This window comes from Phocoena sinus, chromosome 12, assembly GCF_008692025.1.
Source record: "Phocoena sinus isolate mPhoSin1 chromosome 12, mPhoSin1.pri, whole genome shotgun sequence".
Taxonomy (NCBI): domain Eukaryota; kingdom Metazoa; phylum Chordata; class Mammalia; order Artiodactyla; family Phocoenidae; genus Phocoena; species Phocoena sinus.
Genome location: NC_045774.1, coordinates 11,643,061 through 11,658,962, shown reverse-complemented (window position 1 = coordinate 11,658,962; position 15,902 = coordinate 11,643,061). Strand labels below are relative to the sequence as shown.

Below are 15,902 nucleotides of genomic sequence, written 5' to 3'. Positions count from 1 at the left end.
CAAATAAAATCGATAAACAGAAGCTTCCCATGGATTTATGGAGGCTTAGAAAGAAGACGACAAGAGCTACAAGCTCGGTATCAGACAATGGACACAACTTCTGGTTAATCTTTCCTAGAGAATGTTTTTCATTAGAAATGCCTCCAAAAGATTCAACACATAATTATATTTTGTACAACACCTTCTTTTTCATAACCACAGATGATAATTGTGTTGGCCTTTTTTTTTTTTTTTAAACCCATCTCCCAACTGATTTGTAGCAGCCTGCTCTACTACTTTTCTCTGCATCCTAATTATTCAGTTGCTGATTAGGGGCTACAGGCGTCCCTAATGGTGCTTTGCTCACGGCTGAGGCACTTCTCTAGCTCTTCCCACCAACTCCATCTTCTTTGGCGAGTCAGCACTCTTGTCCTAGCTTCCTCATCCCTCTTGGGGTCCCTTCACTTGCTGAAGCTGGTTACTGTGCTTGGCTGTGAGGAGCACAGATAAAGTTGCTGCCCTTGAGGATGTCACAGTTAAAGAGGGGAGAGAAATGAAAGCAGTTGACTCGTAGTATCGGATCCCTGGGAATGGTAGAGCCATGTTTCTGCCAATCTTGTCCCCTCCCCTTCTGATAAAACACTAAAAAATATACACCTTCTCACTGATATACTTCACCCAGAAATATCCAAATATTTTTGCCATATCTAATGATTTGACAGATAATATCACCAAAGAAAATTTGCAGAATAGTGATAAATCCACCCTGTGCTCACCCACCTCCCTAATCCCACCTGCCACAAATGGAATAGCGCCAGTAATTTTCGTTGAATCTTCACTTGATTATAACTGGAGGGCTGGATGCCCTCTGGTGCAAAGGTATACTTACGTATGCTAATAATATCCAGTCATAAGTTTATGGTGGCTTTCTTTTTATTATGAAGCTATAATTTATTTTGTGTGGGATTTCCACTTAAGTCTATTTCTTTGAGTATTCTGAACAATTTAGTCATGTAAGGAATGTTTAGGATATCCTTTTAGATAGGCAGACTTGTGTGCTATAATCAGAATGTTAATTTCTTAAAAATATCATTTGAAAACATTTTGCACATATGCACGTACAAATGAGAATTGGAGGGTGTGCACACAAGCAAATGTGGTTCCAGATGGACACACTGACTCGATTTAGTATAAAGGTATTTTTACATTTCTGGAAACAATGGGTGGTCTAAAATACGTTCATGCAGCATGGATTAGAAGCTCCCAGTCTTATGGTAAATTGGCACCTTCCTTCACAGTTGGGCTGGGTTGTGCTGTTCTAACAAATGGTAGTATTCTTCTTTATTTTTTCCTTCAAGAGAAAAGAAACGCTTCTACTGAAGTTATGAAGAAAATGGCCAAACCTTCCAAGTTTTTATGGTAATTAGTTGCATAAAGTTTTATGCCTAAAAGGCATGGTGAAGTTATTAGTAGATAAGTCAAAAGTGGCAAACTATAAATATTATGTGAAATGTAAGGTCGAAGATTGAAGTCTTATGGAATCATTTTATTCAATTAATTAAAAACAACTGATCTACAAATCCAGAAGGTTGGGTACACGCATAATGTGTGTTTATCAAAAAAGTAGCTAGATGTGATCAAGATGTATTTATTTGCATTCTGTCTACCTTCTTGGAAACGATTTCCTGATTTTCTGAACATTTGCCAAAAGCTTGGGAACATATTGAGAACATCTACAAAAAATGAAATATAACTTCTATTTTTGTATAAGATGCACATTTCTAAAGATTAATAAGACAGAGGTATCAGAGTATGTATTGTATGTATTTAACTAACCTATTTATTTTAATTAAGACAATAATTTCCATTGTTTTTGTGTTTAGAGTAATTTTCTGTGCTTGTCTAACTTAAAGCAATATACAACAATTGTCACATGTGTGTGAGTTTGGCCGTATCAGTAAAAGACTTACTTTTTACATATCCACTTGCTATTTATTGATCTTCTTTTAAAAATATACTTGTGTTTTTGTAATACAGCTGATACAATTACGAAAATTAACTGCACATAAAAACAACAGAATATACTTTCCTATTTTCTACTCTTGGTCTTTGATCTCTTTTTAATTTTTTCTTTCCCTTTCCTTATTTGTTTTCATTTTGATGCCCATCAATTTGTTTCTCTATTACTGTTATTATTGCAATTTTCTGCTTCCTTTATAGCGTGCACTGTTCTCTTTGATCTGCTTACCTTCAAGCTTTATTTTTGGTGCTGTTTTTCATGTTCTGTAAAAAAAACATTTTTGCCCCTCTTCCCTTTATTCTTTTGATTCAACTCCTTCTTCTTATAACAAGAACAGAGTCCAGCTTTAAGTGAACAGGTAAATGTTTTTAAAAGAGTAAGCCCTGAGAATCCTTGGCTTCATGCTGATGAGTAGAAATGGTTGAGAGCCTATTTCAAAGACCCTCAAGAACAAAGAGCCTTTTCTGAGGCCACGAACAAATACACCAATTCTTTATGGCCCATCTTTGCCAAAAGATCTGAGCTAATGACAGGACAGACCTGTCTTATAAGAGTAGCCAAGAAGGCTTGGGAGGGAACAAACATCTCCTTGACATAATCAGGGGAAAACATACCGTTTATCTCTTTAATAACCATCTTGAGGAAAATTAATGTGACCTCGTCCTTTGTGCAGAACAGTAATTGAATTGTGTGTTTTATTTATATCTGGACAAAGGCCAGGATATTGAAATTCTTCTCAATATTAGATTTTCTTTTTAAAAAATTAGATTCTATTGGCATTCTTTTTCTGAGATTTCTTCATTAAAAGCTTCATTAAACATAAATCTTCTTTACACAGCAGAAAACAAAATTTTAAGGACATTTAAAAGGTCTTTTGGAAGAGTAGTGCTAAGTGTTTTACTGGTGACTCGTATCTTCCCAGGGATCTGGCATTCCATGGATAAAATGATAATTGATCTTTGCCTACACATGTCTGATATTAGTTACATTGAAAGTTGAAGCTATATAACAAGTTGCAGGGTTCTAGAGTCTAAATCTACTACAAATACACTATTTTTAGAATTTGGGGCTAGGGAGTATGATATAGAGGCTTAATTCAGTGACATCCAAATCTTGGGGCCTCCTTCTACTCTGGAAGAGATGAAGTCATCCATCAGGAAGAGAGAGATTCCACAAGTTTTCAGCTGTGCTGAAAGATTCAGCTGGGCTTTAGGTACATGTATGTACTGCACTTTGATTATGGCTTTTGAAAAGGAATGAACACACTCCCCACAAGGGCAACGAGAAAAGTGAGAGCTATATAGTTTCCCCACCTTCACACTCTTCTGTACTCCTCACTCCCTGCAAAATCAGGCAGACTCACTTTTCAGCATGATGCAATATGATTTTGGAGACAGTGTGTGTGCAAACCCAGTTCCACTCTTGGTCTCTGGATGCTGTGTTTCTGGTTCACACCTTTCTGAGGGAAGGGAGGTAGTTAAATGGTTTGATCTGAAAGGCCTTCCCACTGGGCTACAAACTTCATGTGTAACACAAACACAAATGTGAGGAGTCAATGAGGGACAATCATAGCAAAGAGCAGTCTCATCTATAAAAACTTAAAAACCAAGATATACATATGTGTCCGTGTCAAAAGCCTGCAACGTGGGAACATTCACTCCATGATAATTGAAAACTGAGTGTAAAGCATTTATCAGATGAATAGATTTTTTTTTCCAAAAGGAGAAAATACCAATGTGATTGTAACATAGAAGCTTGTAACATTTTGTTAGTTTTCGACCTACAATTTTTAAAGGAAACTGCAGATATAATAATCCAGTCTCTGCCTCTGGACGAGAAGTACTGGATGGGTGTGAGGTGAAGGGTGAATTTCAGGGCTCAGAGGAGGCTGGGAGTCTAGGAGCCAGGACTGGGTGTTGAGTAAGGAGCGTAGAGGAACTGGATTCTGAGGCTCCAGAAGCCGGGATGGGTTCAAAGCACCACATTTGAACAGATGGAGGGCGAGAATTGGATTCTAGACCAAATGTCAGCAAGAGTCAAGGCAAGAGGTGAAATGAAGCAGCTGGGTTTCAGGAGTGGTGCCTGCAGAGTCCCAAGGCCACCTTCACGGGGCTTGGCCAGCTCTTATGGGGCATCTGAAGCTGAGCCCGAGGTGAGGAAGAGGTAGTGCAGCTGGTCCACTCGTTCCTTCCCTTAATCCTGAAGCCAAAGATTAAGCTTTTCTTGGCTTTTCCCTTTGGAAGTCTTTTATTCTCAGGACAATTCAAGACCAGGAGTAAGTCCCCACAAGCACTCCTTCTGTCTCTTCCCCGGGCTGACACTGGCATGGTGTGGTCAGGGGTTCAGAGTGTCCGCAGTGAACACTGTTTGGGGTCCAGGGTTTCTCCCAAAGGCTGCCTGGGCACAGGGTGCAGAAGGGTTGGCTGGGGGCCTCACAGCGCACGACAGTTTAGGTCAGAGTGAATTCACACAAAGGAAGCCATTGGAATTGGATAGGTTATGAACCTTGGGCAGCCATCTGGTCCCTCCTGCACACCTCCCTCCTCACCAAACCTCCTTCAAATAGCTGGGCCAGGGAAGTCTAACAGATTCAGTGACAATTAATTTTTTTTAAAAAAAGTAGAATAGTTCTGGCACAAAGAGAATATAAGAAAAAGTATGAAACAGCATACAAATTGAGCAAAAGAGGAATAATATTCACCAGAAAAGTATTCCAGAGAGCAGAAAAATGCTAGGGAACTACAAAAAGTTTAATGAAGCAATAACCTCTGTGAAGGAAGGCCGCAAAGCATCAATGCCAGAACTGGGGGGAAAGATGTGAAGACAACAGGGAAATCACAGGAGATGAGAAATTAGTCAGAAATACCTTAGATTTTTGTTTTACTGTTACTGGTTCAATACTGATAAAATGGATAGAAAATAGGTTCTACAGAAGACCTAAACAACATGATTAAATAAAATAGTGATGAATAATATATATTGAACTCCATAACCTGCAAATAGACAATATAGTTCCCTATCCTCCAAATACTGTGGTTTTTGGAACTCTCATCAATCTATATTTGTTTCTTTCTCCATCTCATCTAGTTTCATGGCCCCAAACACAATTCATATGCTCACACTTTCCAAGCATGTATCTCCAATCTGAACTTCTCCCGTGAACTCCTGACTCATATTCGTCTGCCTACTCAACATCCCTGCCTGGATGTATAACAGGCAACTTAAAGCTAAACATGTTGAGAAACTGGACTCCTGACATCCCATGCCTGCCAACCACTCCTTACAGCTGTCCTCATCTCGGCTGTTGGGAACTCCATTCTAGCTTGGGCCATGTTTCCTATCCAACCCATTAGCAAGTCATGCTGGCTCTACCTTCAAAAAATATCCAGAATCCAAAGGCTTCTCAGTACCTCCACTTTGGCCCCCCCTATCCAGGCCACCTCCTCACTGGCCTCTCCATTTCCGTCCAAGGCCCCTTACAATCTCGCCTCTTATAGCAGCCAGAGGGATCCAATTAAACATAAAATGGATGGATTATTTCACTCTTCTGCTCAATCCTTCAAGTAGCTTCCCCTCTCAGAGTAAAATCCAAATAAAATGACCTGTACTGTTCCCTAGTTGTCTCTCCTAAATGCCTTCTCCTGCTACTCTTTCACTCAACCGCTGGGTTCCGCAACCCCACTGGTCTCTTGGATCATGCCAGGAACAGTGTATCCTGCCTCAGGGCCTTGGCATGTGCTGCCCTTTTGCTCTTTCCCAGTTGTTCATGTGGCACACTCCCTTGCTCCCTCCAGGACTTTCCTCAAATGTGGAAACTATTCTTTAAACAAAGACCATATTAGGACAGGCTACTTTCAAGATTTTTAGATGATTGGGTTCAAAACAAAGACTGATTTAGGCGATATATAATAACAACAACTATTTATATTAGTGCTTGGCCCTTTACGAAGCTCTTCAACATACTATGCACCTTTAAAATATGAAAATAACACTGTGGATGCATAGAATCATTCATGTTTTATAATGAGGGCTTGTCTGAGGCCACATAGCCAGTATCTTCTAGAATCTTCTAGAATCAGCCTTCACTCCTGCCTTATAGTCCCAGAGCAAATGCTCTTCTTCCTCTACATATAATGATAATAATAGTAATAATTAAAATAATAATATTAATGATAGCAGCTAACATTTACTGAACTCAAAGCACTGTTTTAGGCTCTTTATAAGCATTCTCACATTTAATCCTCACAGAAGCCTAGGAGGTAAACAGTTTTATTATCTGCAGTTTACGGAGATGGGAACTAAGTCAGTGCCAGGCTAAATAACCTGTTCATGGTAAATTGGTGGTAACGGCAGAGGTAGGATTTATACCCAGGCACTAGGACTCCAGTTCCTGGGTCCCTACTACCAGCCCAAATCCCTGCTTGGTTGTAGAGTAGTTTTGTCTGCTTTGCTAGATACAGTTTACAGTCTGGCATAAGTGAGTTCTCCAGTTGAGTAATTAGAGGTCAACTGTGTTCACCCAAGATTTCTTGAAGGCATAGGGAGTTTAAGAAATAACATCTTGGGCTTCCCTGGTGGCAGAGTGGTTAAGAATCCACCTGCCAGTGCAGGGGACATGGGTTTGATTGCTGGTCCGGGAAGATCTCATATGCTATGGAGCAACTAAGCCTGTGTGCCACAACTACTGAGCCTGTGCTCTAGAGCCCACAAGCCACAGCTACTGAGCCCACGTGCCTAGAGCCTGTGCTCCACAACAAGAAAAGCCATTGCAATAAGAAGCCCGCTCACTGCAACGAACAGTAGCCCCGGGTACCCGCAACTAGAGAAAGCCCGTGTGCAGCAATGAAGACCCAACACAGCCCAAAATAAAGAAATTAATTAAAAAAAAGAAAAAGAAATACCATCTTCTGGACCTGGAGATGATCATACTAAGCGAAGTAAGTCAGAAAGAGAAAGACAAATACCATATGATATCACTTATACGTGGAATCTAAAATACAACACAGATGAACATATCTATGAAACAGAAGCAGACTCACAGACATAGAGAACAGATGTGTGGTTGTCAAGGGGGAGGGAGGGTGGGGAACGGAAGGACTGGGAGTTTGGGATGAGCAGATGCAAACTCCTATACGTAGGATGGATAAACAACAAGGTCCTACTGTACAGCACAGGGAACTATGTTCAATATCCTGTAATAAACCATAATGGAAAAGAATATAAAAAAGAATATATATATGTATAACTGAGACACTTTGCTGTACAGCAGAAATTAACACAACATTGTAAATCAACTCTACTTCAATAAAATTTAAGAAAAAAGAAATACCATCTTCGATTGGGTTTAAGTGTGAAAAATTTCAATGGAATTGATAATTGTCAGATGTTGTAATCTGCTTAAGCAGAGGTTTGTAGTTCCTGAAACATCCCATGACCACCTTTTCTAAGGTGGATGTTTTATCTCTAAACAAGATGCCCACTGCTGCAGATTAACCAGTTTGTGCCCGAGAGCTTTCCATTCCAGCAGCAATGGAGGCATTGTCTCTCCACGGAGGCTCCCAACAGGCAGAGGAGAGAGAGCTGCCTTACCTGGGGTGACTGTAGGCTACCTGCCGGAACTCGTGATTCCAGTTCGGTCTTCCGTAGAAGGTTTTCTGCCTTAATCCCGTAATCACGTCAGTATTTTCATCCCAGTGTAAAGCTATGTGAAAGGCCTAAAGTAAAAATTGTGGTATCAGATGACATTTAGAGGGAAAAGAAAAGGAACCTCTAATAAATAAAGGATGAAGTAATTATGCTCATTTGTAGATTTAATACACAACTTTGTATAGGAAATTCTTTGTAGTCTACCTTGGGCACTATTGAAACAAAGTGCTTTCTATGTGGCTGATGTGCAGAAATGTGAGCCTGGAAAGAAGATTTTTCCTGAAAGGATGAGAGTAATACGGTAAAAAGGGGTAAAGGAAAGCAAGCACTAAGCTACTTCCTTTTTTTTTTTTTTCTGCCAAATTTCTCAAAAAGTAATCTCTAGCTCTGTCCCCATTCACTTCACAGTAAATCCTGGGGATGTGAGAAGGGCCCTGACAGATTAAAGTGATAGAAAAAGCCCAGGGTGAAGCTGGATTTTACGGTGAGATCTGCCTACTGGAGTGAAACGGTCTGTGTCCAGGTGTAAGTGCTGGGAGGATGTTGAGTCTGGCAGGCAGAGAGGTGGCCAGAACTAGCAAGGGGCATGGCTGGAGCTCTGTGGCCAACCGCTTGCCTTCAAATTACACGAAAGCACCCAGGCATCAAGTGGTCGATAAATAAGAGTCTGGGGAATAGCCGTGCCTAGTGATGATTTTTTAAGTTGCTATGATTTGTTTCAGCCCATGCTGAACTCTGGTAGGTAAGAAGGATTCTTGCTTCTTACCTCCTGGGATATGTGTCTGCTCTGCTCAGATGCCACCACAGCTCTTGAGCTCATGGGTTTTTACCCTTTGGTGCTTCATTTGCTTACATCCTCTGAGCAGTATGGGTAACAATCCTGCTGGGCCCAACTCTTACCCCACGATCCTGCTGCAAGACTGGCTTCCCCGGCTGGCCTTCACATCAGTCTAGGAAAGCAGCCAGGGGAAGGGAGGCTGCACCCTAACAGGCAGTAGACGGTGGCAGACTTTGGTGGAGTCTCAGATATTCAGGCTGCAGGAAGTTGGCACCAGGCAAGTCTGAGCCTAGGCAGCAGGGCTACTACAGGAACTGAATTTGGGAAGAGGACTCCAGGCAAGAGAGGGAAAACTGGCAAGAGTGGGGCAGGACCCCCTTCTTAGGCAAGTTTTTCAAAGCACGAAATATGAGACAAGAGTTCAGGGATAAGAACGGAGGTGGTAGTTGAGGACAGAGCCTTGAAAACTGGCGGAAGCCGCATTATCAGAACGGGAACTCAGGGTCAGAGTTGTATCGGCCTCCGGATTAGAATGGCAGTGCTGCATCTCCACAGGCTTTTGCTTCACAGTACGATGGATTGGTGCTCTAGAGGAAGCTGGTTCCAGCAGTGGGCAGAATAAGAAGGCGGAGACAGTTGACTCCCTTTTGACTAAGTGCCAAATCTAATGACTAACTCAGGCCTTATTTTCCTTGGCTTCTCCACCATGTGGTTGAACATTGCTTCTTCTTGATTCTATTTGCATTACAAAATCCTAGTTCTTCTATTTCTCTCTGATTCAAGAAAGAAACAGTAGTTGTTATTTTCTTATCATGTTCTCCTGTCTTGATATGTAGCTGCCTTCTCAGTCTCTAGCTCAGCTCTCTGCATCTCTTTCGGACCACTACTCCCCAAAGAGCTTCCATTTTCACAATCCAATTAGCATAATCTACAAAGATGAATTCAAACTTTCTCTCCCAAGCCTTCCTCTTCCTGCTTGAGTAGAATTCTGCATCACAAACTCCCCAAACATATTTTTATGTAGAATTCTTTCTGTTCCTTCAAATTGACCATCATAGCTAAAAATGAATCATCTCACTTTCCAAATAATTTGTGACTTCAAGTTACTTCCACGTACAACTGTTAAGGGATTTCCATAGGCAGGCAGAGTGCTATGAATCGAATGGTATAAAGAAGACAGACAGAAGGTCTCTGCTCTGTGAGGCACTGGTCATTGGAGGGAGAGGCAGACCATGTGCACAATTTCTATGCCCTGACTCAGACCACCACCCTTCTTTACCAGAGACAGAAGCGAAGTGCTCTGGAGAAGTAAGCATGTTACTCTGGTGAAGCCCCAAGTAATTTTGACTAAGAGAACTGGGCAAGGCCTTAGTGGGGACTGTCTTGAAAGGATGATTCCATGCAGTAGTGCAGCAGGTGGGACAGAGGGCACTGAGTGACATGTCAGGGAAAGGAAACAGGATGAGGGGAGATGGAATTAAGAAAGTCCTTGGTGTGACTGGAGAACATGTATTGTTTGGTGGCTCTGGTGCCAGGGGAAAATGATGGGGATTCTATAGAACAAGTGGGTTTTGCCGTCAGGTCAAGAGGGGCCTGGAAATATCTGCTAAGAAGTTTGGGCATTATTCAGTAGAAAAAAGAGTTTTTCCCACTTCCGCCCATGGTACCTTCCAGCTACCAATCACTGATGTTCAAACATTTGGAGTTATGTTTGCTCCATATTTCTCAGCCCGGTGTTCAATTAATCTCCAAACCCTGTTGATTTGCCCTTCATAATAATAATAATTTGCCCTTTTCCATCTGTCCCTTCTGTTCTTGTCATTCTGCCACTTTGAGGTTGTTGAATTCAGCTTAGCAATTGGCTGTTTCTAAAACAGCCTCTTGATTCCTGACTGACAGCATGTACCAATTATTTTGTCCTGAAATTTAAGCATCTCAAGAATTTCCAACATGTCATGGCAAAAATTTAAGAACATGTCTATTTTAATTTGCTCGTATTCAGAAGAAAACTATCTCTTAACAGCGTACTTTTGGAAGTGGCAGGGATGGGATGGGGTAGAGCTGTGTTGTTACAAAATCAAACAGAGCCTCGGTCTTGCAACTTCCAAGTGACTGGGGTTGCTTAAGTGGACACTCGGGATCGATTCACTTTAGAAGCAGAAGAGCCAGCACAGGACCAGAAAGCAGAAGACAAAGGCTTGTTTGTACTTCACCAAGTGGATCATTAGTCAAAAATCCCATTGAATGTGAAAAAAGTATTTGTTTGGAAAATATAATTAACACTATTTAATTCATGAAGATGTTTCAAGCCTCATTCCCAGGAAACCTCTATTTCAGAGTATCCCAGAGGAATAAATATGTAAGGCCGACTGCAAATAAGACCCTAAAAAATTGTTTAGCTACTGAATTTCAAGCAAGTCTTATTCATTTGCAGAAGCACAGAGTCAAACTACAGTGATGTTCTATAGGGCCAATTTGTGTGTGTGTGTGAGAGAGAGAGAGAGAGAGAGAGAGAGGCTCTCAGGAGTGCATTCATTTGTAAATTTAGTAACTAATGCAAATCTCTGGTTCAAACACACTTTCCTTAAATATCTATAGTAGCAAAAAAAAAAAATATATCTATAGTAGCTGTCACGGAAGTGCTGATTAGGACATAAATGTCATAGCCTAGTAATCACTTCACTGTTAGTGTCCATATCTGAGGAATTAAAAAAGATTGGAAATGTAAGAGTTATCATTCAACATGTCAACACTGAAATAGTACCACAGTGCAATATTTTGATATGCATTATTTTTGGTAAACTCAACCTTAATATGTCATTAATACATATTAATGGACACAGCAGAACACCTGCCCCAACGGAAGATCATTTTGATCTTAGGTGAATAAACATACGTGCACACAATTTCTAAGAATGCCTTAAGAAAAATAAATCTCTAGATAAATCATGTATTCATAATAATTATTTTCTGTAGGAACTCACATGGTTTACAATACAAAATGCTGAATGTCAACACCTGTCAGTTCTTTCTGTTTAACTCTGAACAGCTCAAAACATAGAATTAGGACCAATTCGGAGCTCAACGAGACAATATAGCCAATCCATAATGTTTGCTTGATGTTACTAAATTTCAAATGCAGCTTTAAAAAAAAATTTATTTATTTTATTTATTTTTTATTTTTGACTGCATTGGGTTTTCGTTGCAGGGTGTGGGCTTTCTCGGTTGCAGTGACCGGGGGCTACTCTTCATTGCAGTGTGGGGGCTTCTCATTGCGGTGGCTTCTCTTGTTGCAGAGCATGGGCTCTAGGCATGCGGACTCAGTAGCTGTGGCACACAAGCTCAGTAGTTGTGGCTCACACGCTCTAGAGCACAGGCTCAGTAGCTGTGGCACACGGGCTTAATTGCTCCGTGGCATGTGGGATCTTCCCGGACCAGGGCTCAAACACGTGTCCCCTGCATTGGCAGGCGGATTCTCAACCACTGCGCCACCAGGGAAGCCCCAAATGCAGCTTTTAATGACATAATTTCTCTTGGATTTCCAAACTTGGGGTTTTCTCCCTTTAACCAACCTCTTTTTCCAATCTTCTTTTCTATTCCTCAGCAAATTTACTGTAGCTTTTTTTTTTTTTTTTTTGTGGTACGCGGGCCTCTCACTGTTGTGGCCTCTCCCGTTGCGGAGCACAGGCTCCGGACGCGCAGGCTCAGCGGCCATGGCTCACGGGCCCAGCCGCTCCACGGCACGTGGGATCTTCCCGGACCGGGGCACGAACCCGTGTCCCCTGCATCAGCAGGCGGACCCTCAACCACTGCGCCACCAGGGAAGCCCAACTGTAGCTTTTATTGCTACAATTTGAATAGCTCTTTCTTATCTAGTTTTATTTTATTCTCTTTTTCTTTTGTGTAGCGCATTATTGAAATTGTTCCTCTTCTCTTTGCTCTATCATGACACAAGTTAGATAATATTGCTCATTCTTAAAGTCTTATCTATACCTGATTTTCATCCCAGCCAGTAAGAAATATATGATAACTCAGGAAGTGAGTTTTCCCTTGCTCACTCATCCTTGTTTCCAGCGAGAGCAAGAGATCGGCAAACCACTCAAAGGCTCCTGGATCTCGGCAAATCCAGTAGAAGTACACCTGTCAAGAGAGAAGGCAAGAAAACAGATCTGTCCCTCTTTTCATAATGTGCTGATAATCGCAGACTACTTTATCTCCACTAAATTATTTGTGCCCAAATGGGCACTTCTGCAAAATAACACGCTTCACTCTGCCAGCGAACAAATAGTCACACTGTGATTTCTTTTGAAAAAATTCACATTGTGTTTGAAAAGGCCCAGAATGAATTCAGAGTCAGGAGCTTGTGGGCTGTTGCCAGTTTCACTGGATGAGGATTAATTTACCCCATTCCTGGCTGTGCTTCTTCTGAATGAGGTTAATAATCATAACTAGCTGTGCCTTTCACTCTTCCCAAAGGGGGATAAACTGTTAGACCAACGCCCTTCATCTTCACTTATGACCTAAGCTCTGGATTTGAAGCTTCTCCAGAGACCCAAAGGCTTGTTCACTAATCCACTTCACCAGCCATGCCCTCCGGAGGGTGGAGATTATGGTAATCGCAGAATCAAGCCACACAGTCCAGGAGTTTCCCATCAGCCAGACATATCAGTGTCCAAGGAAGCTGGTGGGTGGTGGCAGGGGTTGTGTGTCAACTGCTATAATGAAATTACACTGAGGAACATTTTTTTTTCTTTCTTTTCTTTTCTTTTTCTTTTTTTTTTAAACTCTCTGTGTTTAGCAAATGGCACGTGATGAGAAGTAGTTTGGCTTTGCTAAAATAAAGGCTTAGATTTTGCGCTTTGAGTTTCAGATAATTGTATCTAGAAGAAACCACGGGAGATAGGTCTATTAATTCTCCTCTTTTTCTCACACTCCTACCCCCCACTGCCCACTGCTCTTTCCTGCACCCCCTCCCAAAAGAGATGCTGATTAACAGGATAGAGGAGGGGGCCGGCCTTGATCTCCACCAGGAAATATCGTCTCCAATAGCCAGTGTTCTCACCCTCCCCTCCCCCGCCAGGCTGCAAGCTCACCATCATCATATAATGAAATTTACAGTCGAGATTTAATTAACAGATCATATTCATGAGGAAAAAGAAATCACAGAACGTGTTTCCAGGCTAAGTATCTTGCCTATTCTCTCCAGGTTTGTGCAGGAATTTATGAAATTAATACTCAAGAAGAACAAAAGCTTAGAGCCTACATATTTGTTGGACAATTGCTGTTTGGAAGGGTTCTTGGAATATTAATCTCAGGACTACTAATAATCTCCAGATATTTTAGCTCCCCTACCCCAAAAGGAGCTTCTTCTCAGCTGTAAAACTGAGTCAGTGGGTCCCTCCTGACAATCGTGTTCATCCTTGTTGATGCAAAGAATTGAATTGAATGTACTGAACATACTGAACGCTCAGTCCATGTCAAGACTGTTTTCAGCTCTGGAGCTAGAAGAGCAAACAGAGGAGATAAAAATTCCCTGTCTTCATGGCGTCTGCATTTTAGAGGGAAAAGAAAGATGATAAATTAACAACTAAAATACAGACTATGTCAGAGGGTGATTGGTACTCTGAAAAAAAAAAAAAAGGCAGGCTGGAAAGTCCTGCAATATTAAGTCAAATGGACAAGGAAAGAGGACATTGAAGCCAAGACGTGGAGAGAGTTGAATGGTTAGGGGAGAGGCCCAGGGTGGGAGCTGTCAGAGGGGAGCCAGGAGCTGGTGGAGTGGAGTGTGTGTGGGGGGTGGGCAGCGAGAGGTGAGGTCTGAGGGGAAGGCGGAGAGGTGCAGACGGGGGCTGTGAGGCCGCCCTGACTTTTACTCTGAGTGAGGTGGGGAGACACTGCAGGGTGCCCAGCAGGGGAATGACGTCATCTGAGGAAGGATCCCAGGGCCACCATTCTGGCAGCATTTTTATAGACTGGGCGGTGAATCGGGGAGGGGTAGGGGAAGGAAGGAAGAATGGAGGCCAGAGGCTGATTTTATATGCTATGTAGGTGATGAATACTGCTATCCTCTTTCTTTCCACCTTGTATAGTGCCTCATTTAAATTACTCTTTCAAAATCTCAGCCCTGCCTTTAACTCGCTTTGCTCCCTGTGGAAATCAAAACCAACTAACTGAATTCAATGCCCTTCTCACCTATGCTCCTCCCCTCGTTCCTGCCCCTAGTAGCTTGTTTGATCTAAGAATATTAACGGTGCATTTGGTATAGAACAAACAACATTGACTTATTTTCTATTATTTTCACTCTTTAAGAAACATGCTAAAAATACATTCATCTGAAACAACAAACCAAAAAATCGTTTTCTTTAAACCTGTCAATTTCAAATCCAGTCCCAATCACCCTTACTTGAAAAACAGTCACATCTTAGCTTTCCTCCACTTACTGACCCTTATTCTTTCAAACAGAAATCATTCCTGTCTTTACTTTCCTGTGGCTTAGCTGTGTGTCAGTGTTCTGAGGGTTCGCCAAGCCTTTTATACGTTCTGCTTCCTTGTAATGGCTTTGTGTGTTTTTCCCTCTGTAACTGACTCACAGGTGACACTGGGCAGCTTTGGTGCAAGAGGCAATGGAGGGGCACTGAATGGGCTCTGGTGAAGTGCCTTGGGCAGAAAGGGAAGAAAATGGACTTTGAAGAGAGGAAAAAGCACATTTACTTTGACTCCCTTTCATCTTTCTAATAGTGAGGGACGCTCACTGTGAAGGGACAGAGGCTTCCCACCTCTGTGTTTCCTCCAGTAGGAAGGGTCTGGTCAATGGTAGAACAAACGTCCCAAACAATAGGCTACACGTCTGTGATCTGTGCTTCCCAACTCTCACCCCGCCTCAGTCTCCAAAAATAAAACCACCCTAAAATCGGTTACCTGTATAAAGCATGGCTTTCAGAAATCTATAGTAGATAACAGAGGCCTAAAATACCTCAGGTAACCTTAGAAGGTTTTGTTACACAGAAAGTCATCCTCAGTAAAATGATGAAAGTTCTGAACTTCTGTAGTAATGAAGTTTTCTTTTACAGGACTCAGCCCACACATTTTTGTAGATCTAATGGATCCCCAGATGTTGCAGGGCACCACTCCAGGACGTTGTTATGGGGTTAGGGAGTTCTGTATGCATGTGGTCTATCACAGGCCTTCGCTGTCACATCGTTCCTAGCACGAACCACGAGATAAACTCAGCCACGGCCAATCTTGGGGGGGCCTGGGTCTCAGCTCCAGCTCATCCCCACCTTTCCCACAGCCTGGGCTTCTCTTTAAGAGAGTGTGGACCAGGTCATCTGGGCCCAGTAGGAAATGTCCCCATGCTATTTTTGGATAAAGAATTCCAGGAAATGAAATAAGAAAAGCTACTTGTCTATTTTACTACCAGAGCACCAGACTCTTCCATCAGACATTCCCGTGCCATGGCCTGGATAGGTACCCACAAAC

General features: G+C 42.0%; 1 protein-coding gene across 1 annotated transcript in view; it reads right to left on the bottom strand.

Moving 5' to 3' along the window:
• Window positions 1–15,902, bottom strand: part of NOX3 (NADPH oxidase 3) — a 58,011-nt gene that overhangs the window by 3,380 nt on the left and 38,729 nt on the right. Inside the window, exons 11-12 of the mRNA XM_032651468.1 lie at window positions 12,417–12,563; window positions 7,589–7,713 (exon numbers count right to left, since the gene is read on the bottom strand). Of these exons, the coding sequence (XP_032507359.1) occupies window positions 7,589–7,713; window positions 12,417–12,563 (272 nt within the window). The remainder of the gene's footprint in view (window positions 1–7,588; window positions 7,714–12,416; window positions 12,564–15,902) is intronic.